This window comes from Daphnia magna, linkage group LG10, assembly GCF_020631705.1.
Source record: "Daphnia magna isolate NIES linkage group LG10, ASM2063170v1.1, whole genome shotgun sequence".
Taxonomy (NCBI): Eukaryota; Metazoa; Arthropoda; class Branchiopoda; order Diplostraca; family Daphniidae; genus Daphnia; species Daphnia magna.
Genome location: NC_059191.1, coordinates 327,178 through 349,657, shown reverse-complemented (window position 1 = coordinate 349,657; position 22,480 = coordinate 327,178). Strand labels below are relative to the sequence as shown.

At 41.6% G+C, this 22,480-nt stretch overlaps 9 protein-coding genes, 1 non-coding gene and 1 pseudogene across 11 annotated transcripts; 5 read left to right on the top strand and 6 right to left on the bottom strand.

Moving 5' to 3' along the window:
- Window positions 1-196: 196 nt before the first annotated feature.
- Window positions 197-1,374, bottom strand: LOC116931746. Its single transcript, XR_006652289.1, has 2 exons — window positions 1,207-1,374; window positions 197-1,129 (listed from the first exon to the last, which is right to left on the bottom strand). It is a non-coding gene; the product is annotated as an uncharacterized LOC116931746 (transcript).
- Window positions 1,375-1,746: 372 nt separating this feature from the next.
- LOC116931742 (neurotrophin 1) lies at window positions 1,747-3,253 on the top strand. Its single transcript, XM_032939382.2, has 5 exons — window positions 1,747-1,898; window positions 1,993-2,057; window positions 2,143-2,222; window positions 2,290-2,426; window positions 2,492-3,253. Exons 1-5 carry the CDS (start codon window positions 1,884-1,886, stop codon window positions 2,963-2,965), a joined length of 771 nt encoding a protein of 256 aa, XP_032795273.1. The 5' UTR covers window positions 1,747-1,883; the 3' UTR covers window positions 2,966-3,253.
- Window positions 3,254-3,412: 159 nt separating this feature from the next.
- Window positions 3,413-6,326, top strand: LOC116931757 (protein spaetzle). 2 transcript variants are annotated; one of them, XM_045180292.1, is made up of 3 exons: window positions 3,413-3,573; window positions 5,069-5,268; window positions 5,407-6,326. In XM_045180292.1, the coding sequence occupies exons 2-3, from the start codon at window positions 5,246-5,248 to the stop codon at window positions 6,068-6,070; spliced, it is 687 nt and encodes a 228-aa protein (XP_045036227.1). In that variant the 5' UTR covers window positions 3,413-3,573; window positions 5,069-5,245; the 3' UTR covers window positions 6,071-6,326. The 2 variants fall into 2 exon arrangements, with proteins under 2 accessions (XP_045036227.1, XP_045036228.1); XM_045180293.1 differs by having other exon boundaries at window positions 3,416-3,573; window positions 5,069-5,360; window positions 5,471-6,326.
- Window positions 3,868-5,003, bottom strand: LOC116931756 (neurotrophin 1). The gene is made up of 3 exons (XM_032939399.2): window positions 4,777-5,003; window positions 4,521-4,709; window positions 3,868-4,458 (listed from the first exon to the last, which is right to left on the bottom strand). Exons 1-3 carry the CDS (start codon window positions 4,789-4,791, stop codon window positions 3,982-3,984), a joined length of 681 nt encoding a protein of 226 aa, XP_032795290.2. The 5' UTR covers window positions 4,792-5,003; the 3' UTR covers window positions 3,868-3,981.
- Window positions 6,327-7,166: 840 nt separating the features above from the next.
- LOC116934344 lies at window positions 7,167-10,410 on the top strand (annotated as a pseudogene).
- Window positions 7,803-8,762, bottom strand: LOC116931761. Its single transcript, XM_045180295.1, has 2 exons — window positions 8,635-8,762; window positions 7,803-8,563 (listed from the first exon to the last, which is right to left on the bottom strand). Exons 1-2 carry the CDS (start codon window positions 8,656-8,658, stop codon window positions 7,976-7,978), a joined length of 612 nt encoding a protein of 203 aa, XP_045036230.1. The 5' UTR covers window positions 8,659-8,762; the 3' UTR covers window positions 7,803-7,975.
- Window positions 10,411-11,104: 694 nt separating the features above from the next.
- On the bottom strand, window positions 11,105-12,178 carry LOC123477059 (neurotrophin 1-like). Its single transcript, XM_045180290.1, has 3 exons — window positions 12,089-12,178; window positions 11,775-11,978; window positions 11,105-11,700 (listed from the first exon to the last, which is right to left on the bottom strand). Exons 1-3 carry the CDS (start codon window positions 12,101-12,103, stop codon window positions 11,143-11,145), a joined length of 777 nt encoding a protein of 258 aa, XP_045036225.1. The 5' UTR covers window positions 12,104-12,178; the 3' UTR covers window positions 11,105-11,142.
- Window positions 12,179-12,532: 354 nt separating this feature from the next.
- LOC116936359 (protein spaetzle) lies at window positions 12,533-13,492 on the top strand. Its single transcript, XM_045180294.1, has 2 exons — window positions 12,533-12,697; window positions 12,756-13,492. Exons 1-2 carry the CDS (start codon window positions 12,680-12,682, stop codon window positions 13,353-13,355), a joined length of 618 nt encoding a protein of 205 aa, XP_045036229.1. The 5' UTR covers window positions 12,533-12,679; the 3' UTR covers window positions 13,356-13,492.
- A 1,360-nt stretch (window positions 13,493-14,852) lies between these two features.
- On the bottom strand, window positions 14,853-16,019 carry LOC116931762. Its single transcript, XM_032939407.2, has 2 exons — window positions 15,871-16,019; window positions 14,853-15,802 (listed from the first exon to the last, which is right to left on the bottom strand). The coding sequence occupies exons 1-2, from the start codon at window positions 15,892-15,894 to the stop codon at window positions 15,221-15,223; spliced, it is 606 nt and encodes a 201-aa protein (XP_032795298.2). The 5' UTR covers window positions 15,895-16,019; the 3' UTR covers window positions 14,853-15,220.
- Window positions 16,020-16,243: 224 nt separating this feature from the next.
- Window positions 16,244-18,007, top strand: LOC116931740 (neurotrophin 1). Its single transcript, XM_045180289.1, has 6 exons — window positions 16,244-16,356; window positions 16,429-16,599; window positions 16,679-16,743; window positions 16,819-16,898; window positions 16,961-17,088; window positions 17,155-18,007. The coding sequence occupies exons 2-6, from the start codon at window positions 16,528-16,530 to the stop codon at window positions 17,626-17,628; spliced, it is 819 nt and encodes a 272-aa protein (XP_045036224.1). The 5' UTR covers window positions 16,244-16,356; window positions 16,429-16,527; the 3' UTR covers window positions 17,629-18,007.
- On the bottom strand, window positions 18,003-22,463 carry LOC116931734 (cell division cycle and apoptosis regulator protein 1). The gene is made up of 14 exons (XM_032939368.2): window positions 22,273-22,463; window positions 21,860-22,173; window positions 21,762-21,800; window positions 21,619-21,702; window positions 21,211-21,544; window positions 20,847-21,093; window positions 20,263-20,754; window positions 19,850-20,030; window positions 19,546-19,632; window positions 18,840-19,478; window positions 18,658-18,775; window positions 18,419-18,592; window positions 18,243-18,358; window positions 18,003-18,173 (listed from the first exon to the last, which is right to left on the bottom strand). The coding sequence occupies exons 1-14, from the start codon at window positions 22,322-22,324 to the stop codon at window positions 18,021-18,023; spliced, it is 3,030 nt and encodes a 1,009-aa protein (XP_032795259.2). The 5' UTR covers window positions 22,325-22,463; the 3' UTR covers window positions 18,003-18,020.
- Between the last annotated feature and the right edge of the window lie 17 nt (window positions 22,464-22,480).

The window sequence follows — 22,480 nt, the reverse complement described above, 5'->3', positions numbered from 1 at the left end:
GACGGTTGGTTTCGTCGATAGCACAAGTCTGTAGCACAAAAAGTTTCATCTGGTGCCTTAACACAGCCAGGTAAACTCAACGTGTGGACGCCGATTAACTATTTTCATAGAGGTAAAAGAGAGAGTGTATCTTTTTCAAACCGAATTTAAATGTACGTTAGTAATGTGAAGGAAAAAATCGAGGACAAGAATAAAGTTGGGTATAAGACTATTTTATTATTTGCCGAGGACGTAATGTCGTGAGGGAGCAACACACGAGGATTTAAGCATACAAACATTTTATCAGAAAATATATTTAATTATTAAATAAGCCACGTTGTTGTTGTGGTGGTGATGAGGGACTGCTTTCATTTCGATGTTTCGTCTTTCGTTGTTGATGGTACCGCCAACCTTTGCGCTTCACCGTGAGTCTTTCATTTGTTCACGAAGAGTCGACTGTGGAGCGCAGAGATGTTTTACAAAAAATATCACAGGGATCGTTTGGACCGAACTTTGGTTGGAAAAGAAGTAGGAAAGGGAAAGATAGAGGAAGATGGTAGAAGTCTTTTAGAGTTTGAAAGCTCCAACGAAACAGGCGCAAGATGCGGGCAATTTGAAAGTTTCAATGGCGAATGGGAAATAATAATCGGTGGGATCGTAGACGAGGAAACGGTGGTAAATGCTCTTTTGCAAGGCATTTCGACTCGTAACAGGTGGGCACCAATGGGCAGGCCTTTCCAGCAGCATCATCTTCACATTCTTCAATGCGGGCATGTTGATCGTATTTGATGCCATAAGATTCGACTTTGTTGATGATGACACGCCATTTGCCTTTGGTGTTGACTGCACGTAGCGGCTGGACGTAAGAAGTTTCGCTGGGGCAAAGGTAAGTCTCCTGTTCCAATTTGCTGAGGGTATCGACCGAGTTGGCCGTTTCGGCGACGACGTTCTTGTACAGAGCCACAACGGCTTCATAATGTTTGTCCAGCTCGTAAACGACTTCATAGGCTGGATATTCGGAATCTTCCAGGCACCAATTCTTGGTCGTGTTCTTGGAACAGGCAGGGATCTCTGGCTCGTATTTGGGTTGATGGTAAGGCGCCTTGTAATTGTTGCCCATTACAGCCACAACACCCATACCGAAGAAGATCTAGAATTCGATTAAACGGACGGAAAAGCCAATTAATTTGAGCCAAATTGGGATACGAGTAAAGATTATTTAATTACCAAGAAATGGTAAGACGTAGACATGATGGCGAGTATGTGACTGAGCTGCCAAGAAACTGCAGAAAGTAGAAATCGAACGAAGAAGACGATGTGCTGAACTGCAATGACAGCCTGAGCTTTTATACCACGAGACTTTGTTCTGCCTCGTTCCATATTAACCAATGGATACTCCCCTTTTCTTCTGGTAGAAGGACTTGTGAAAGTCCAGTCGCCTTGGAAATTATGAACACTTTTGGGGTATGGATTTTCTCTACGTTCGTCTTGTTCAACAAACGCTTGCATACAGTTCATCATTGGAGGGAACCTACAAACTATGAAAAACATTGGTCACTAAAACGTACAGCAGTGTGCAATTTTTAGTGAAAGCGAATTCGGCCTTGGCGATTGCTGAAGACACCACCAAATTTTAATATTTTTGCGTGACGATGCGGAGAGAGTTGAGAAGGACTAGTGTTTTTCAGAGATTTCTAACTGAATACGTTAAGACAGCCCCGTTTACATCGATTGGTCTGGAGGCGAGGCTTGCTTATGTGAAGCGAACCAAGTCCAACCTACAGCTTTGCTATAAAAGCACAAACCAGTTGGTCAAAACAACACAGATCACTCAAGGAGTTCTCTGTGCTCGTACAGCACCTCTATTCCTGTACAACTCCTGTTATCTTGAGTCATCTTTAAGCATGTCTTTTGCAGTGGTAAGTGGTACTTGAATTAGTTTCTGAGTCTATTGTTATACTAAAAGAGAATACCAAGCATCTGAATTTAAAACATTTTCTGAATTTTTGACAGGCAATTTTGTTGTTTTGCGCAGTTGGCACTTGGGCTGAAGATTTGACTGCAGCAGAGCAGTACAGGTAAATTTAGTTTTGCTATTCTCCTAGATATGAAGTCGAACCAAATCTTTTTTGTTTGCGTTTCTCTGACTTGCAACAATCAAAGGCCGTCATACAAACCAGAGTACCCCGCCTACAAGCCAGCGTATCCTGAGCCACAGTATCCCTCATACAGCAAACCATCATGTACGATGATATTTGTTCCTTTGAATAATCTGAAACTATAATTTCATCTTGATTTTATCTTGTATAGATCCGTCTTACCCATCTTATCCAGCTCACCCAGCCTACCCCAAGTACTGTGACCCTAAAGCCGCTCCTAAATGCGCTGAAAATTCCACCGGTCACTGGTGTCTGACTGACGAGGAATACCCCGTCTACGAAGTCAAGGTACTGCTCATTCTTCTTGGCTTCTACCTTCTCTTTTTAACTGAAACTTCGTTGCATTTCAATAGTATGCCATCGACTATGATCCTTTAGTCCTCAAGAAATACGCTGACGTTGCCGACCAATCCGCCAAAGATTTAGTCGATGGAATCAGCAAAGAACAAGAAGAGAAATTTGATTACTCTTTCTACAATGGCAAGCAATTCGACGAGGGCAACTGGGTCGGCGGTGAGGGTTTCATCTGCCCCAGCGACGTTGCTTATTCTCGCCCCCTTCGTGCCAAGAACACTGCTGGCGAATGGCGTGTCATCGTCCAGGACATCGCCTGGCCCACCTACACGCAGACCCAGCGGACAGAGACTTGCTTGTTCCCAGAAGCCGCTTGCCGCACCTTGGCTCCTTGCCACTTCAGCAAATGCCTGCAAAAGCACACCGTTCATCGCATGCTCTCCTTCGACCCTTGCGATGCGCACAAGGGCATCTTCATTGACACCTACAAGCTTCCATCAGCATGCTCTTGCCACATCCCCGTTAAGGCATAGGCCAAACAAATTCATCTGACCTTCTCACCGAGTTATCCCATAAAAAATACCGGACCGTGACGGCCTCCAGATAATACCCAAAACGTCAAGTTAAAAGAGAGGGACTGCTTTCATAAAAACGGTACCGCCAACCGTCCATCCTCTCCAACACAGGGATCGTTTTTTGTATTCTCTGGACTTGTCTTCCATCAAGTCAGTTGTTTCCTTTTCTCCGCCTCCCTATCTGTCGATATCGTAACTACGAGTGACTGCGTCTTTTTGAAAAAATAAAACATATTTATGAATATATTTAAGTGTTTCTTGTAAGCAACTAAGCATTAATAACGGGAAATAATCTTGGTAGTGAAAAAATGCACAGGATTTATCCATCTAATCTTCAATGGCCGCACCGGATTTAAGTTCCATATGGCAACGCCGTAAGACGGAAAATATCTTCGTCTGCTGCAACTTTTCCTTGATGTAGGAGTGGGACATCGTTGTCCTTGTTCACGTTCGTAGTACTGTGGGCAGAATAAGTTAAGTGCTCCTATTGAATAGGTTAAAACACTCTGACATTGTCAAACTGAGGAAGCAACGGAAACAACGAACTCTGAATTCCCATTCAATACGTACGTTGTTATTTTGCATCGCTACTTTTTGCCAAATTATAATTACACAAATTTGGATAGGTAAAGCTATTTCGTACTATCGCATTTCGAGGCACTGTGATAGATATAAGATGTTATTGTTCGTCAGCTAGCTAAGCTTAAGTCGAAAAGCTTGAACAGCCCCAACTGGAAAATATGTGTCATTGTGAGGTAGTGAAAGCCGATACCTTTTCATTCAGGTTCAACCGAAATCAGATTTAATTCAACATTAGCTTATACTTGATTGAGCACTAGGCAAGATTAAACTAATGGCAGTAGATGTTGAGTACATTTTATTCAACTCCTTTCAATAAAATCACATTATAGTTGTTTGGCTCCTGAAGATGCACTGTGGATTACTTAGGTTACAAGTAGACAGGATATTTCTATTTATTTAAGTTTCCTTGACACTCGACATGAACAAGCCGATGGCAACTTGTAGATGTCAACAAAAATGCCCTTCTCAGGATCACAGGGATCGAAGGAGAGCATCCGCTGATAGACGTACTTTTGAAGGCATTTGCTGCCATAGCAAGGAGAGATAGTACGACAAGATGCTCCAGCGAACAAACAAGTCTCGATCCGTTGGGTTTGCGTGTATCCTGGCCAGGCAATATCTTGTACGATGACACGCCATTCTCCGTCAGTATTCACTGCACGAAGGGGATGGGTGTAAAGGACGTCACTGGGGCAGATATATCCTTCGTCTCCAGCCCAATTGCTCTTTTCGAATGCCTTGCCGTTATAATCAGGGTAGTCGAAATGGTCCTCCGATAAGGACGTCAAGCCATCGACTAAATTATCAGCCGATTGATCAATAACATCGGCATATTTCTTCAGCGCCAAAGGATCGTACTCGATGGTGGACTGAAAAGACGCGTAACTTTAAGTTACTTGAATAAGATGGAATGATTTTTATTTAAATTTACCTTGACTTTTTTGGCTGGATATTCAGTATCTTCCAAGCAGAATGATAATGTTCCGTTTTTCGAGCACATCGGTGCCTTGCGAGGGTGGCAATAATCGTCTTTGGTCTTCGAGTAAGATGGTTTCGTGTAAACTTTTGGATCAGCTTCTGGCTCTGCAATAGCTCCGGCCAACACAGCACACAGAAGTAGCTGGAAGTATATGAGAAAAGAACTATTAACTGTGATGTGAAAGAAAGGAAGACTGCTTTAAACTTACCATAACTGTTTTCATTTTGAAAATTTAAGAAAATGTGTCTGCCTGAATAAGGGATACTGTATCAAACTGTCTTGTTGATTGACAGCTACCAACTGATGCAAATAAGCTAAGAGAGAAGCCATTTTATAGTACTTCCACGTGCGTTGAATGATCCATGACCAAGTAAACGAGAAACTTTCGCATTGCGTTGTACCAAAAGGTAGTTTCACTGGTGGTGGTTCACATATTATTTGAAAAACAACAGTTTCACTTGGTACTTCGTAAAGAAGCTGTGAATTTTTGAAATAAACAGGAACCGCAGTGATCATTTGGCTACCTCAAGTGGTTACATCATCGCTGGCCCTCTGTCGTCCAAAGTTGCATTTTGAATATCTAAAGTTGGTGTGTAACCACTACGTCGGTTTCGTAATGGAAACTATCCAATCAATTGACAAGGAAAACTATCTTCATCTTGCCGCGGTTGTTTGCTATGATGATCATATATAAAGCCAAGTATGTGTCTCATTTTATAAACAGTCTTCTTCTAGTATCAATTCAGTTAGTTGCACCTTATTCTCAACATCAATATGTCGATTCAACTGGTGGTAAGCATTAGTAATAGTAAACGAACATATGTTCTCTTTGTTATAGTGCCTTACAAGGAAAAGGCAATTCTACTTACAGTATCGCCTATACATCATTTTACTGTATGCAGATCTTTGCTACGTTGGCCATCGGAGTTTTCTCTTCTCCTGATCCCAACTATAAACCTGGTCCTCCACAGTACGGCGCTCCACCCAGATACGAATACGTCGAGATTCCACATTGCGCTAAAAACACAACCAAATCCTGGTGTCTCGAAGACTCTGAATATCCTCGACACGAAGTTCAACAAGCTCTAGATGAACACTACCAGGCCGTTCTCGCTTTTTGCAAGGACAAATTGGCCAGCACGGAAAACTCTGTCGACGGACTGGACAAGTTGAACGACGAGATTTACCTTTGCCCGAGTTCCACTGGCTACATCCGTCCTCTTCGTGCCATCAACATCGATGGCAAATGGCGCACAATCATCAACAACGTCGAGTCTTATGGCATCAAATACACCCAAACTGCTCGAATTGAAGAGTGCGATGTCGTTGTTGGTACCACCTGCCCGTTAGTTGATTCGTGCTACAATTCGAAATGCATCCAGAAGAACATCTTCCATCGCTTTTTGGTTTTCAACCCCTATGATGAAAATTTCCCATTCGCAATTGAGAAATTCAAACTTCCTGGCTCGTGCGGATGTGTCGTCGGAGCTTTCCATCTTTGAACAACCACAGAAAGTCTCCTGACGTAATATAAGGAAATTTGGGTGATGTACTGACTGAAGTATTCATCTAATTAATATGTACTATTTTTGTTACCTGTATTTGAATTTTTCATGACAAAGTATTACACTTGGGTTCTGATTTAAAAAAAGCTGTGGTAAGTGAAGTCTGAACTCTGAAGCCTGAAGTGTATTTATGTTACTCCATCAGGAACATGACATTTGAAATAAAAATTGGCAATGTCGCGTTTTTCTTGAAGGGTTTTTTTACATTCAATGTGAGAACTGAGAAGCTCGGACAAAGAAGTTCAAAGGTAACTGAATTCGTCAGATGCCTAATCTGAAGGCTAGATTTAGTATTCCAATGGAATAGTTTTTCAGACTGAATTTTACTTAGAAAAAGTCTATTAAAAGTGGAATAAGAAAAACAGTCATTATTGGTGGTTAAAATATCATTATGGTTAAAAATTCTCAAACCTAATGGCCTAGCCCTTCCTCCTGCAATGCTTCAAAGCACCAAACACTCAAGTATCCAAAAAACCCTTTCTTCTACTTACCTCATCTTTAAAAACTAAGTAATTTCTTGCATTTGTGCTAGATGAAAAATTGTTTTCTGCCCCATTCACATCCTGTTGTCATATTTTTCCCATTCTATTCTTTTGCTGTCAGAATTTTGATCGCTTAAAGTTGTTAGTGCAGTCATTTACTCCACCATTCGTGTTCACATAATTTCTAGTTCGTTCCAGCCGAACGTTTTTTTGCAAATCAAAAAGTTCAACAGGTGGTAGGGATGTCTCAGCTGTTAAATGCACTAGTGCATTCAGCTTATTACATATCAAAATGTTTTGATTACATGGTAAATTTGGTTCTTTTTGTCAATGCAGCCACTTTTGACAGTTTGCCAACTGATTGTGATGCTATTCTTGTTTGGATAATTGGATTTCACGAAAATAGGAAACAAGGGATGTTTCATGAAACACAGTGTACTGTAAGTCTTATAACACAGTTGTTTATCCATGTTGCCTAGTTTTAAGGAAATTTTCTACGCTGAGTTAAAATATGTTGATGCACCAGTAAGCAGCAATCAACCTAATGGATTTGGTGTCGCTAATTTCAAGAGCTGATGTCTACGTGAAAGATAGTTTTCTACAGAAAAATGTGCTCTAGCCAAATCACTGCAAATGGAAGTCAACAAGAATCTTTTCCAGGCTAACTGCACTGTGACAATGGCTAGGAATGTATGGGATTAACTCCATTACTTAATTGTCTATTTACGACCAGTTGAACTGTTACTTGTGTGTCTGATATGCAGGAATTCTGACAAACTTTTTCAAAGAAAAGTTAAAGCTTTAACTGCGGTGGCTGCATTTAAAACTTTTCCTTGTGTGTCCCTTGAAACCTGGAATTACGTAAGACGAAACGTTTGCTACTTTTTCTTCTTAATTATTATTTTTTTTTTGCTACGTTACAGGGATGATCATATTCGTATGAGAAGTTCGATTAGCCATATGAAATCCGGAATCGCCACAGTCCGGAAATCCGGAATCGTCACAGTCTGGGAATCCGGACTGTGCACAGGATATAATGGAATCAAATGACATTGTGATAATCCACCCTGTTAATCGATTTGGTCCGACAAACTAACTGTACAATTTCCGGACCAAGTACTAAAAATCAACGATCCAGTTTGCTGCTATTATTGTATCTATAAGAAGAGAAATTCAGCACCGCAAAATTTCAGGTAAATACTTTGGATCTTTATTCTTAAATATGCCACGGTATTATGGTGATGAGAGACTGCTTTCATTTGCATGTTTCGTTTTGTTGTTGATGGTACCGCCAACTTTTGTGCTCCACCGTGAGTCTTGGGATTGCGCTCCTCCGTGAGATTGGGAGAGGTATAAGTCTTTACAGTTTGAAAGCTCCAACGAAACAGGCGCAAGATGCGGGCAACTTGAAAGTTTCAATGGCGAATGGGAAATAATAATCGGTAGGATCGTAGACGAGGAAACGGTGGTAAATGCTCTTTTGCAGGCATTTCGACTCGTAACAGGTGGGCACCAATGGGCAGGCCTTTCCAGCAGCATCATCTTCACATTCTTCAATGCGGGCATGTTGATCGTATTTGATGCCATAAGATTCGACTTTGTTGATGATGACACGCCATTTGCCTTTGGTGTTGACTGCACGTAGCGGCTGGACGTAAGAAGTTTTGCTGGGGCAAAGGTAAGTCTCCTGTTCCAATTTGCTGAGGGTATCGACCGAGTTGGCCGTTTCGGCGACGACGTTCTTGTACAAGGCCACAACAGCTTCATAATGTTTGTCCAGCTCGTAAACGACTTCATAGGCTGGATATTCGGAATCTTCCAGGCACCAATTCTTGGTGGTGTTCTTGGAACAGGCGGGAATCTCTGGCCCATATTTGGGTTCGTATTTGGGTTGATGGTAAGGTGCCTTGTAGTTGTTGCCCATTGCAACACCCAAACCAAGTAAGATCTGCAAATGTTTGAATTGTAAAAATTGCCTGGGTTGAAAATCACACGTAAGTTTGAAGGTTATTCAATTACCAAATAATGGAAGAAAAGAGACATTGTTAAGCTACGGTGCGATGCAGAAGGATGTGAAACAAATGCTAGAAATCGACTGGTGAGGACGGTGTGCTAGACTGTTGTGATCGTACGAGCTTATATACCCGGGTATTTTGCAACGGCGTCCTCCAACTGAACTTTTTCTTTACTAAGTGGAGCTTGTGAAAGTTAAATGTCTGTTATTTCTGTTGTAGGTAGGGCTGAAGATTCACCACTGCGGAAAAATGTTAGAGACCGCCCCGTAAGGGCGTAGCCGTGCCAACAAGTTTACTATAAAAAGGTCCCAACAGTTGGTGAAAAACACACTTGAAGTCCTCAAGCAATACGCTTATACATACTCCAATTGCTTTTCCCAGTCTGCAATTTCATCATCGAGAATGTCTATTGTTTTGGTACGTAAAATTTTAGTCAATTTTGGAAGGAAATTTTAGAGCATATTAATGAAAACTTGTCATTCTCAAAAAAGGCGATTTTGCTGTTTTGTGCTGCCGGTTGCTTGGCTGAAGATTTGACTGCTGAAGAGCAGTACAGGTAAAAGGGATTTCCTTGTTGTTCCACATACTGGATACGTAACAAACACTGTTGTGTATTTTCCTTGTGTTTTTCGAAACCATAGGCCAGCTTATAAATCAGAATATCCAGCCCACAGACCAGCATATCCTGAGCCAAAATATCCCTCATACAGCAAACCATCCTGTACGAGGAAATCAGTGACTTTATAAATCTGACTTTTCAATTTACTATCATCTTCTATAGATCCATCTTACCCATCCCACTCAACGTACCCAGCCTACCCCAAGTATTGCGATCCTAAAGCTGCTCCTAAATGCGCTGAAAATTCCACCGGTCACTGGTGTCTGACTGACGAGGAATACCCCGTCTACGAAGTCAAGGTACTGCTCATTCTTCTTGGCTTCTACTTAATCGCCTTAACTAAATTATAATTGCTTTTCAATAGTATGCCATCGACTACGATCCTTTAGTCCTCAAGAAATACGCTGACGTTGCCGATCCAATCCGCTAACGATTTGGTCGATGGAGTCAGCAAAGAACAAGAGGAGAAATTCGATTACTCTTTCTACAAAGGAAAGCAATTCGACGAGGGCAACTGGGTCGGTGGTGAAGGTTTCATCTGTCCCAGTGACGTCACTTATTCTCGTCCCCTTCGTGCCAAGAACACTGCTGGTGAATGGCGTGTCATCGTCCAGGACATCGCCTGGCCCACCTACACGCAGACCCAGCGGACAGAGACTTGCTTGTTCCCAGAAGCCGCTTGCCGCACCTTGGCTCCTTGCCACTTCAGCAAATGCCTGCAGAAGCACACCGTTCATCGCATGCTCTCTTTCGACCCTTGCGATGAGCGCAGGGGTGTCTTTATCGACACCTACAAGCTTCCATCAGCTTGCTCTTGCCACATCCCCGTCAAGGCATAAGCTGACTAATAAGATCAACAACAAACCCACCTGATTAAAGACCATGCCCGACTTCACCTACCCCATAAAGGCACTGCCAGCCTGTCTAAATTCGGACCCCATAACGGCCTTCAGATAATACCCAAAACGTCAAGTTAAAAGAGAGGGACTGCTTTCAATTACAAAAGGTTATGCCAACCGTCAATATCCTCTCCAACACCGGGATCGTTTTTTGTATTCTGTGGATTTGTCTTTAACCTATTCATCTCCTTTCATCTTCAAAGTGAATGCGAGCAACTGAAAGTTCTTTTTCAAATGAAATAGAAAGGTATTTATTATTCCAGAGAATAGTTTTACTACCTTGTTAGCCCTGTTAAATTTTGTTTGAGAAACGAACTCGATTATAGAGGGAAATACGTTGATTTCGAGCAGTGTTGGAAAAAACAAAGCGTTGGTAGAGGCATGTGGAGCTGGTTGGACAACGACAATTGAACGTGTACTTTAAATGGCCTTTCTCCAAAAAAGATATGGCGAATGAAACGGCCATGGATTTTATACAATCAGGATTTATCTGTCACGATTGTGAACCCAAAATGGCCAAAAAAAAAGTATGATCGGCGGTTGACTTGGATTCGTTCATGATCTGGCGACTTAACGAGACTTATTGATTATCTATTTTAACAATCGTTGGAAAGGAATGTCGCCATCAATAGCTTAGACTGGATGTGTTTGAATATTTGAAGCCGAAGCTATACCTTGATTTTTGTATTGCAGGGAGAAATCTCTCATTCTGTACTAAAGCCTAAAATCGTTAAAAAGTTGTTGGGATACCTCGAAGGATAACTATGTGAGGCGATGCATACTGTTTGCATACATTTTTGGATTTGAGAGTATCAACGTGATATGTACTCACAACAGCTCCGTTTTGCACACCAACTGCAATCTGTTTTTCTCGGCCGTTCCCGTTTAGAGGTTGATGACTACAGATAAGTACCAAATTTTCTGCATTTCATAAAACCAGTGATGTAGAAGAAAAATGACGTAAGGACCATTTTATTCTATGCCCACATTGTAATTAAATAATAGACTTGGATTTAGTGTATAAAGTTCTGTTTGCTCGAAAGGGAATAGTGTAAACATTCGTAATTTTGTAATTCATTGAAACTTTACGAGGAACATTGCAGGAGCAAGCCGATGGCAATTGGTAGATGTCGACAAAAATGCCCTTCTCAGGATCACAGGGATTGAAGGAGAGCATCCGCTGATAGACGTACTTTTGAAGGCATTTGCTGCCATAGCAAGGGGCGACAGTACGACAAGATGCTCCAGCGAACAAACAAGTCTCGATCCGTTGGGTTTGCGTGTATCCTGGCCATGCAATATCTTGCACGATGACACGCCATTCACCGTCAGTATTCACTGCACGAAGGGGACGGGTGTAGAGGACGTCGCTGGGGCAGATGTATCCTTCGTCTCCAACCCAGTTGCTCTTTTCAAAAGTCTTGCCGTGATAATCAGGGTAGTCGAAATGGTTCTCCGATAAGGATGTCAAGCCATCGACTAAGTTATCAGCCGACTGATCAGCAACATCAGCGTATTTCATCAACACCAATGGATCGTACTCGATGGCGTACTGAAAAGAATGCAAGACCTTGGTCCTTTAAACGAAACGAATTTCTTAAATTTCATTGCATTTTAAAAACTAACCTTAACTTCTTTTAATGGGTATTCAGAGTCCTTAAGGCAAAATGTTTCATTGCCTTTTTCGGCGCATTTTGGTGCTTTGCGAGGATCACAATAATTGTACTCGCTCTTTTGGCCGTACGGAGCTGGATACGCTGGTTTCGGATAGTGTTGAGGATCGGCAGCAGCCTCGGCAAGAGCTCCCAACAAGACGGCACCGAAACACAACTAATTGAAGGAATGAACAGTAAGTAAAATGTCTAAACGTGTTGAACTAAATATTCCATAATTATTAGACTTTCCTAGAGATGGAACCTGCTTGAATTGATAACTCTTACCATAATAGTCTTCATATTCAGTCCTGTTTGTGCTGTTCACAGTAAAATTGCAAAGCTGTGTAGATGATGTTCAGCTGTCAACTGATGCCGATTATTCAGAGGGAAGGGCATTATATAGACGTTCCATGTTTTCTACTGATCTGTGCTGTCCAAGAAAGCATTAAGAGTTTGCTCATTTTGCGGTTTGCAGAACCCACAATTTTGGTTTCACCTGTGTGATGACCCTGTTCTCATTTGACGAATCACTTTTATTTGTGTGTTTTCATCAGGCACCACTATGTTGCCATTATATGCAACTATTCGATGACCACAAGAACAAGTGGTTACGGCAATCCAATTTAACCGCATTTACTGCAACTTGTCTTTGACGGACTGAAGTGTTTAGGTTGGTTGGAACAAGTTGCCTTTCACTCCACTTCTCGATCCGGACAACTAGACTTTGATGAGGCAATTGGAAGAAAAAGCGACTGGAATTTGATACGATGCCGAGTTCTTGACTTGGTATATAAGACTCGCATTTCTCGTTTTGAATTAGTAGTTTCCTGACTAACAAACAGCAAAGAGAATCCCCTTTCGACTGTCAACACCACAATGTCCATCAACCTCTTGGTAAGCCATTCCACTTCTTATAGTCAAAACCTTCATTCATTCTTGTTTGCCAACTTAGATTGTTGCTGTTTTAGCGATTGGAGCTTTCGCTTCTCCTGATCCCAACTATAAACCTCGTCCTCCACAGTACGGCGCTCCACCCAGATACGAATACGTCGAGATTCCACATTGCGCTAAAAACACAACCAAATCCTGGTGTCTCGAAGACTCTGAATATCCTCGACACGAAGTTCAACAAGCTCTAGATGAACACTACCAGGCCGTTCTCGCTTTTTACAAGGACAAATTGGCCAGCACGGAAAACTCTGTCGACGGACTGGACAAGTTGAACGACGAGATTTACCTTTGCCCGAGTTCCACTGGCTACATCCGTCCTCTTCGTGCCATCAACGTCGATGGCAAATGGCGCACAATCATCAACAACGTCGAGTCTTATGGCATCAAATACACCCAAACTGCTCGTGTGGAAGAATGTGATGTTGTTGTTGGGACCAATTGTCCCTTAGTCGAGTCGTGCTACGACTCGAAATGCATCCAGAAGAACATGTTCCATCGCTTTTTGGTTTACAATCCCTATGAGGAAAATTTCCCATTCGCAATTGAGAAATTCAAACTTCCTGCCTCGTGCGGATGTGTCGTCGGAGCTTTCCATCTTTAATTCTGTTACTTCTAGGTTAATAGATCTATGCATAGTATGGCGAATGTTGATTAAGGCATCCAACCTACTTTTTCATTTATCATGCAAATTATTTATTCTTTTACGAATCAGAGTGGTCAATAAAATCTTATCGCATATGCGAATATCATTTTTATTTCTCAGTACTCTGTATGCCTAGAACAATAAAGGCTTTTTCCACAGCAAGTATGATTGTTATTAAATAAAGAAGAGTGGATAATTTCAGCGTATTAAGGAAGGAAAATTTGGAAAACACATTTAATGTGGACATTGTGTTATTATATTGTTAGACCCCCCAAAGAGTAATTTATCAAAATTAAAGCAGTCAGTTCTTTGTAGCTTTTTGCTCTTCTTTAGGCTTTCTGGATCTCTTGTTATACCATCTTGGATATCTTGTTATTTATTTCCATTTTGCAGCTTAACTATTTGTAAACATACGACAGACAGGTGAAACAAAGAGATTGGTCACATTGATTCAACCCATGTAACGTAACATTATGTATCAGCTTTCCACACCCAAGGAAAAGATGATGTTGCAAGAAGTGGTTATGAAGTTAGTGGTGACGATGGAGATTGCGGTGGCAATTGGACGGCGAAAACATCTTGATTTTTTTGAAGAAAAGAAAGTGTTGTTCTTTCTCTTGCATTATTCTTAAACGACCAGTCGTCAGGTACAGTGTTGTCTGAAAAGCTATTCAGCGGCCTTTCAATGCCTTCACCCCTTCAGTTCAGTCGTATTGATGTCCAAAATAAAACTGACATTTTCATTCCAATTATCGTAACAACAATTCGGTTATGTATGATTTGTATTTCTTTTCCGTTGGATTTGCTGTCATTCTAAAGTTATCTGCGTAGTTTCTCTGTCTCAAAATTAGTAAGTAAGGGTGGGGGCAAAAGGCGTTTCGCCATTGGTCAAATCTGAACAGCGATGGCCGCTTTTCGACCCCTTCCTCCTTGTTAGGCCTCGATCAGTTTTCCTTCCCTCACCGAGTTAGCCAGTTAGGCTGACACAACACACAATGGTCATGTAAGGTTCGGTGGAAATCAAGAAAAGTGGTTTATTTTGTGAAATAAAGTAAAAGTTGTTCTACTTGTTAAGGTTTATTACGTGATTAAATGGCAAAAGCCTTAGTTTTCCAGACTTGTGTTTGGTTTCCTGTTCTATCGTGACCTTCAGCTGGCGATTGCAATAGATGACAGCACTGATCAGCAAGCTGAAACGTCAAATAAAACGGAAAAAAACTAAAATTGAAGGTAAAAAGTTAATTATATTAATCTAGACGTAATAATCCCTCTCAAACAACAGGTGACTTTGTTTTAAAAAATAAGATTGTAGTGTGTGGCTGTTAAATAGAAACTGGATTTTAAGTTATCGTTAGGTCAAAATGGGATACAATCAAAACACTTCTCCTTATTTGGCAGATTCAATACCATTTAAACCTAGCTGAACTAGAATTCACATTAAAAGGTTTAAAATTATTCTTTTCATATGATATTTATTTAAGAAAAATTCCAATTTATTATCTGTTGGGGAAAATTACGAACTAGCACAGAGGAATCCTGCTAAAACAATTTTACAGCAAATTCATTTAGTAGAAAATGCACATGTAGTATCTTCAATTATTAAATAATCCATGGTGTTGAGAAGGGACTGCTTTCATTGAGATGGTTTTTCGTTGTTGATGGTACCGCCAACCTTTGCGCTCCACCGTGAGTCTTTCATTTGTTCACTAAGTCGACTGTGAAGCGCAGAGATATTTTATAAAAAATATAACAGGGATCGTTTTGACTGAACTTTGGTTGGAAAAGAAGTAAGAAAAGAAAAGATAGAAAAGGATGGTAAAAGACTAGAGTTTGAAAGCTCCAACGAAACAGGCGCAAGATGCGGGCAATTTGAAAGTTTCAATGGCGAATGGGAAATAATAATCGGTGGGATCGTAGACGAGGAAACGGTAATAAATGCTTTTTTGCATGCATTTCGATTCGTAACAGGTGGGCACCAATGGGCAGGCCTTTCCAGCAGCATCATCTTCACATTCTTCAATGCGGGCATGTTGATCGTATTTGATGCCATAAGATTCGACTTTGTTGATGATGACACGCCATTTGCCTTTGGTGTTGACTGCACGTAGCGGCTGGACGTAAGAAGTTTTGCTGGGGCAAAGGTAAGTCTCCTGTTCCAATTTGCTGAGGGTATCGACCGAGTTGGCCGTTTCGGCGACGACGTTCTTGTACAGAGCCACAACGGCTTCGTAATGTTTGTCCAGCTCGTAAACGACTTCATAGGCTGGATATTCGGAATCTTCCAGGCACCAATTCTTGGTCGTGTTCTTGGAACAGGCAGGGATCTCTGGCTCGTATTTGGGTTGATGGTAAGGCGCCTTGTAATTGTTGCCCATTACAGCCCCAACACCCAATCCGAAGAAGATCTAGAATTTGTCAAAAGAAATAAAAAAGAATTAGGCAAAGCCGATTCGGTACAGGATTACTCAGTTACCAAGAATTGGTAGAACGCAGACATGATGGTCAATCTGTGATTGTGTAAATAGCTTGAAAGAAAGCAAAGAGAGTTGGAAATCGGCTGAAATGGACGACTAACTAGATGGTTGTAACCGTTCACGTTTATATACGGACGCACTTCGTTCCACCTTGTTCCAATTCAAGCAGAGGCAACTCCCCCTTTTCTCTTGCGGAAGGACTTGCGAAAGTCTAGTTGCCTTGAAGATCATAGATTCTTTTCTGAACTTTCTCTGTGTTATTTTTTAAAGAAATCGTTCAACCCCCCAGCCTGCTGAAGAAGACTAAATAATAAATATTTGAAAATAAGAAGGTTCATGCACAATATGATCTACTCTGTTCTTTAATTCCAGGTTCATTATGGGAAGACCCACACAGTTAATGTGAAGCAGTTCAGTCACTAAACTAATTTACGATTGCCAAAGGGAATGCGCTCTTTGCTGGAGACCCTGCTTTAACAAAAACAGTACCTGCAATTTTTAAATGAGGTGAGAGCTAAAAGAATAAATGTTTTACTTGATTTCTTTTTTGCGCAAAGACCTCCCAACTGCTTCCATTGGGGCTGGGGTGATTCAAAATGGGAAAGAGGCGTCGTCAAACAGCCAGCTTGGCTATAAAAGCCTGAGACCATTGTTGTATGAAACACAGAATATCCAAGGTGCTCCAACTGCCAGTACATCTTAAATTATTCGGCATGTCCCTTGTAGTGGTGAGTACAACGTTTTGCAGAACGTTCAGACGCAACCATCAACAGGTTTTGTATCGCAATAATACTGTGCTTGTTACAGGTCATTTTGTTGTTTTGCGCCGTTGGTACATGGGCCGAAGATTTAACTGCTGAAGAGCAGTACAGGTAAACCAATTTGTGTTGATGAAGACGAGATACGTTAAAACTATGATAATAATTTTATTATCATCTTAATAAAAGGCCGGCTTACAGACCAGAGTATCCGGCCAACAAGCCGCCATATCCTGAGCAACAATATCCATCGCACAGCAAACCCGCCCGTGAGATTTTACTTTAAATTTGCTCCATTGATTTTCGTAAGCTATTTCCAAATCTTGTACAGATCCATCATACCCATCTTACTCAGCCTACCCCAAGCATTGTGACACTAAAGCTGCTCCTAAATGCGCTGAAAATTCCACCGGTCACTGGTGTCTGACTGACGAGGAATACCCCGTCTACGAAGTCAAGGTACTGCTCATTCTTCTTGGCTTTCTACTTAATCGCCTTAACTAAATTATAATTGCTTTTCAATAGTATGCCATCGACTACGATCCTTTAGTCCTCAAGAAATACGCTGACGTTGCCGACCAATCCGCTAACGATTTGGTCGATGGAGTCAGCAAAGAACAAGAGGAGAAATTCGATTACTCTTTCTACAAAGGAAAGCAATTCGACGAGGGCAACTGGGTCGGTGGTGAAGGTTTCATCTGTCCCAGCGACGTCGCTTATTCTCGTCCCCTTCGTGCCAAGAACACTGCTGGTGAATGGCGTGTCATCGTCCAGGACATCGCCTGGCCCACCTACACGCAGACCCAGCGGACAGAGACTTGCTTGTTCCCAGAAGCCGCTTGCCGCACCTTGGCTCCTTGCCACTTCAGCAAATGCCTTCAAAAGCACACCGTCCATCGCATGCTCTCTTTCGACCCTTGCGATGAGCGCAGGGGTGTTTTCATCGATATCTACAAACTACCATCTGCATGCAATTGCCACATCCCCGTCAAGGCATAAGCTGACTAATAAGATCAGCAACAAGACTTATCTATACCAATGCTACATTTGACTCCTCTACTCTTACCGTGTTCTATTTCCATCAAAAATCAAGAATCCTAACAGCTTTCAGATGATACCCGACGGTACTGCTAATTGTCAATCCCCTATATGCAAGGTTCGTATGTCAGCATTATCTGGATTTTTCCCTCATTGGGTCAGCCAAGTCTTTCTGTTTCTTCAGTTTCAACAACTTGAACTGCAAATTCTTGAGAGTTTTTGTCTAACTATTGAAAAAGTATTTAAAAACATATAATTTTAGCATCCAAGGATTTATGCATGTTGCTTGGAACTGTAGAATCTAATTAAACGAATAAAGGCAGAGATTGTTATTATAAAATACGTGAAAACGTTTAATGTTCTGCTTTATCTAGAAATTCTGACTGTAGTATTTGTGAGTCTAACGGTATTTGCCCCTCTTTAATCACTTCTCCTTTTGAAGTTAAAAGATTATTGCTGATTGCCTGAATCTTGCCGATACCCTGGACATATTGGTTGACGCATTCCTTTAAAAAGCAAAATGCAAGAATGTAGATAACATCTTACTTTACGGTTTTTCTTAAATCGTTATTTACCTGAAGCCGCGTCAATTCTTCAGTGGTCGAATCCGCCCGTAATTTTTCCGTTTCCAATTGTCGACACAACGAGGAGTTGGTTTCTGTCGATTTGGTCAAATCCACTCGGCATATTGCTGCACGGGACGAATATTTTAAAAATTGTAAGATTCAATGTCAAGGTAAGTTATTTTTACCTAATTGATTTTGAGCCAGCTTAAACTTTAGTTCGCTTTCCCTCCTAGATTCCTCGGATTGTTCCAGCCGTAAGAGCAACTGTTCGACGTTGACGTAAACACCGTTCAATAAGATCAATCCAACTGAGTCGCTTGCCATTTCTTTCCCGTTTGTAACTTCACATGGCGAATTACCTATAGGTCAGAAAGCATAAAACTTACGTTATTTAAGACGATAAAACATGGGCAAATTCTTTTACCTAACGGTACATCATTTGGTTGATCTTCCTCTTCTTTGCCCATCAAAACACTTTTTTCAGTGAGTTTCTTGTAGCGGAGGCAATCATCCGTGATCACTTTCTGAAGTAGTTTCCTGACCTGAGAATAAAATCAGCATTTGAACAACTTAAAAAAAGAAAAAAAGAAATTTAGCATCGTGTACCTGAGCTCGTGATAGTTGTAGTCCTAACGTCAGGAATAGATCTTCCAAATCTTTGCTGGCAATGTAGTTGGCATGACTTAAATCAAAGTAGCAATAAGCTAAGAGTAACGGAGCGTTGTTCATTAGCTTTCCGATTTTCATTTCTTTCCTTTTCTTCTTTTCCGTCTCTTCGTCTTCTTTCTTGTCCCTCTTTTCTTTTCTCAAATATTCATTGACAACCGATCGATAGACCAATGCACCGAAATCGCGCATCAGCATTTCATTGATGAGTTCAGAAAAGAGTGAGACTTCGAAAGTGTGTTCCTTGGTATCTTCCAGCCGATAATCCAGAAGAACCGAGAGGCTGACCAGAGAACAACTGAACTTGCCTCCTTTGGCCGTACGGGATGGATGGACGAGAATCTGCGGTGAGGCGACAAAATCTAACCGCCGGCTACTATCCGTCTCATCCGCCGGAAGAGAACTTTCCCTGCTTCCCGACTCTTGCTGTTCTTCTTCGGCAAGTTGAGCATCGTCCCGTTTACGTTTCTCCTCTTCTGCCTCACCCTTTAAGGCTATCGTCAATCGCGGGACAAGCTGAATCCTCATCCCTTTACTGCTCAAATTCCGTGCCTCCAATTCCGTCTTGAGTTCGCTGAACTGAAACAGACAAAAAGATGAGTATCTACTAGACTAACTAAGGAAGTTATGGAATCGCGTTACTGACTTTGAGATTTTTTGGCTCAATTTTTGAATAGTGAGAAGCTTCTTTTAATGGATCAACCGCGTCCTCTTTTGGCTCTTCTTCTTCCATCTGAACAAAAGGAAAACAACACAAACGGAAATGGATGTAAATCTCTGAATCTTTCATACAAACACAATCGAAAAAAGAGCATTAATCTGGAAGAAGTCAATCGTCGTAATGCAGCTCGGTCGAAATAAAATAAATAAAAAAGTTTGCTCGTCGAAATCAAAAACCAAACGACAAAACAGAAAGAAAAACAGTGAGAAGAATTAGTAGTCTGCGATGCCTTAGCTTCTGGATCGGCTTCAACTGGTTCATTGGAGGGTTGCATGTAAGAATGGACGATAGTTTCCCATTGGCCGGCGGTGGGTACGCACGACCAGACATCTGGCACAAAGAGCAGGACACTTTCAATGCGACTTTTCATGGACGAGACTCGATGGTAGCGGATCTCGGCCACGCGGTACCTAATCATACGGATAAAATCATCATTTTCTACTAATTAGCACAGATGCGATGGCCATCGACTATAAATATTCGACAATCACTGAGCAACACGATTCATCCTGGAAGGGAAAATCAATATGATTAGAATTTGAAGCAACAACTACTCTCGTTTTACCGGGTAGAATACAACACTTCCTGAAAAATAGAAATATCAAAAATCCTAAGCGGTGTGTTATCTCGGCGGCTACTCACCATTGGGTGCAAGCGCTGAGGTCGATGCCCGTCAGGGCCTTGCAAGTGCGAATGGCTGTTCTTATAAGCACTTGCGGGTCTGTTTTGGGATCGGCACCGTCCAGTGATGGACTCCAAGGCCCGCCAATCGCCATCGTCTCATTCTTGCCTCTATGGCCAACCAAGAATCGAATCAATCGAGCAGGATGCACAAAATCTTCTTTATCGTCTTCTGGACAGCATTTACGAAGAAACTCGTTCATGGGCAGGAGACTTAGAAGCATGACTTTGGCACTGAAGGCGTAGTCGGCATCAGATGGTTCGTAGACAGCTGTGTTTTCTGTTGGAGGCTCAACATCTTTGTCGAAGATGTGGAAGGAAACCGGATTGTCTAGCGGTAGAGGACGGTGGATGGGGAAGGAATCGACCCACCAGTAGATGGAGTTTAGAAAATCAGATGGCACATACATATGGCTGTAACGGCGCCTTAGTTCCAGCAGATTGGCTTCTCGACTGAAAAGAGAAACATTGAAAACCCAACATAACAAATGAGAGTCCATTATAAACTGTTTAAACCCCCAAAAAAAAAAATTCATGTGTTTTACCAATCCAGTGAGACTTTGGGAATCTGTACAGAATAGCGAGGAGTGGCCCGAATCCTTCGCCGAGGCGGTGGTGAATTCTGTGGGCTACGGCTACGTTTACGACCCGGACTCCTGCTATTGCTCCTGCTGCGTCTCTCCCGCGTTCTCGAGTCTCGGCTTTTAGGAGTCGCCCGATCCGATTCCCGATAGTCGTTTGCGGTCGGCCTTCCACGGATGGACCAATCCCGATTCATTTGTTTGGTCGCATCTTTATAAGAATGAAATAAACAGGGTAAAAAATTATAATAAAAAAATTAATAAAGTTCGTATTAGGTAAATGGTCAATTTGGCAAGTTTGGAACGGTTTTGAAGGACATTTGGTTACCATTCTGGCAGAATGTAGTGGATGCGAGGAGCTTCTGAGGTGCCTGTTGTTGTTGCTGCTGCTGTTGTACCACCGGAGGTGCTATGACTTGAACCCGTGTGGCATTCCATTTGAACGGCATGGATCCATTGTAGGAAGCTTCTACCAGGACGCGATCTCCTACCTGAGGCGCAGTACCTTTGACAACGCTAGCTTGAAATATCACATCTTCGTCGATAAAGCCGAAATTTTCGTGCAACTTCGTTACAAGCCCACTGAAGACTCGTTGCTTAACTGTAGTTTGTTGCTGTTGAGACACACACGATCGATTTACCGCATACGTAGTAGTATAGTTCTGTGATGATGACAAAATATGCATCTTGGATAACACATTCTTTTTACAAATTCCTTCTGCCAACCATTACTGACCTGGACTGAAGACAGTGTCGTAGGCATAGCCAAGCCAGGTGGCGCAATACTTGTCGATATGGAGGTGGGAATAACTAAACTTGACTGATAAAAGGAATAACAATGTAATTTTTTTGACTATGAAATTTACTTCTAATATCTACCGGTTGAATTTGAATAGTTCCTTGAGGAATACCAACATTCTAGATTAAAAACATTAAAAGATGAGGTTTATATACTATAAATCAATTAATAGACTGACCTGCTGTAGACTAATTGAGGGTGTGAAGTATGTTTGATGAGTTGTTGCCTGATGTTGGGATGTGGCTATATTTGCCAACTGTGCTTGATTTATTTGGACTTGTCCAAAGGTACAACTGGCTGGAGTTAACTGCTGGTTTAACAGTAGATGTGCTTGATTAATCGGAATCTGAACCTGGTGGCTTTGTATGGCTGGTGTTAACTGGACTTGGCCTATTTGATTTTGGGATGCCAGGTGAGTGGTTGTCAATGCTGGCTGACTCAGCGCAACAGACTGAACTGTCATTTGTTGTGCCAACATTGGCTGTTGCTGAACTGCCATTAAAAAGAATCAGAAAAATTAACTATTTGGACCAAATTGTTTTGATCTCGAGTATCTTCAATAGTTCTTTGCAATTATTAACTTGTTGTTACCATTATTTCGAACCCAAGGCGGGTTTTTCTGTGATGGATTGTAATGAGCCATCCTTGAATTTGTACCGAACGTAACTCACGTAAAATTGTAAACATTCACCTTGAAAAGTTGTTTAGTCGAACCCCTAGGCTTCGCTAAGAAGTTGCAAGTTTTCATTCAAATAAAATAAACTGTAACAAAAACGTTTAAAAAGAACAAACTTTAAGT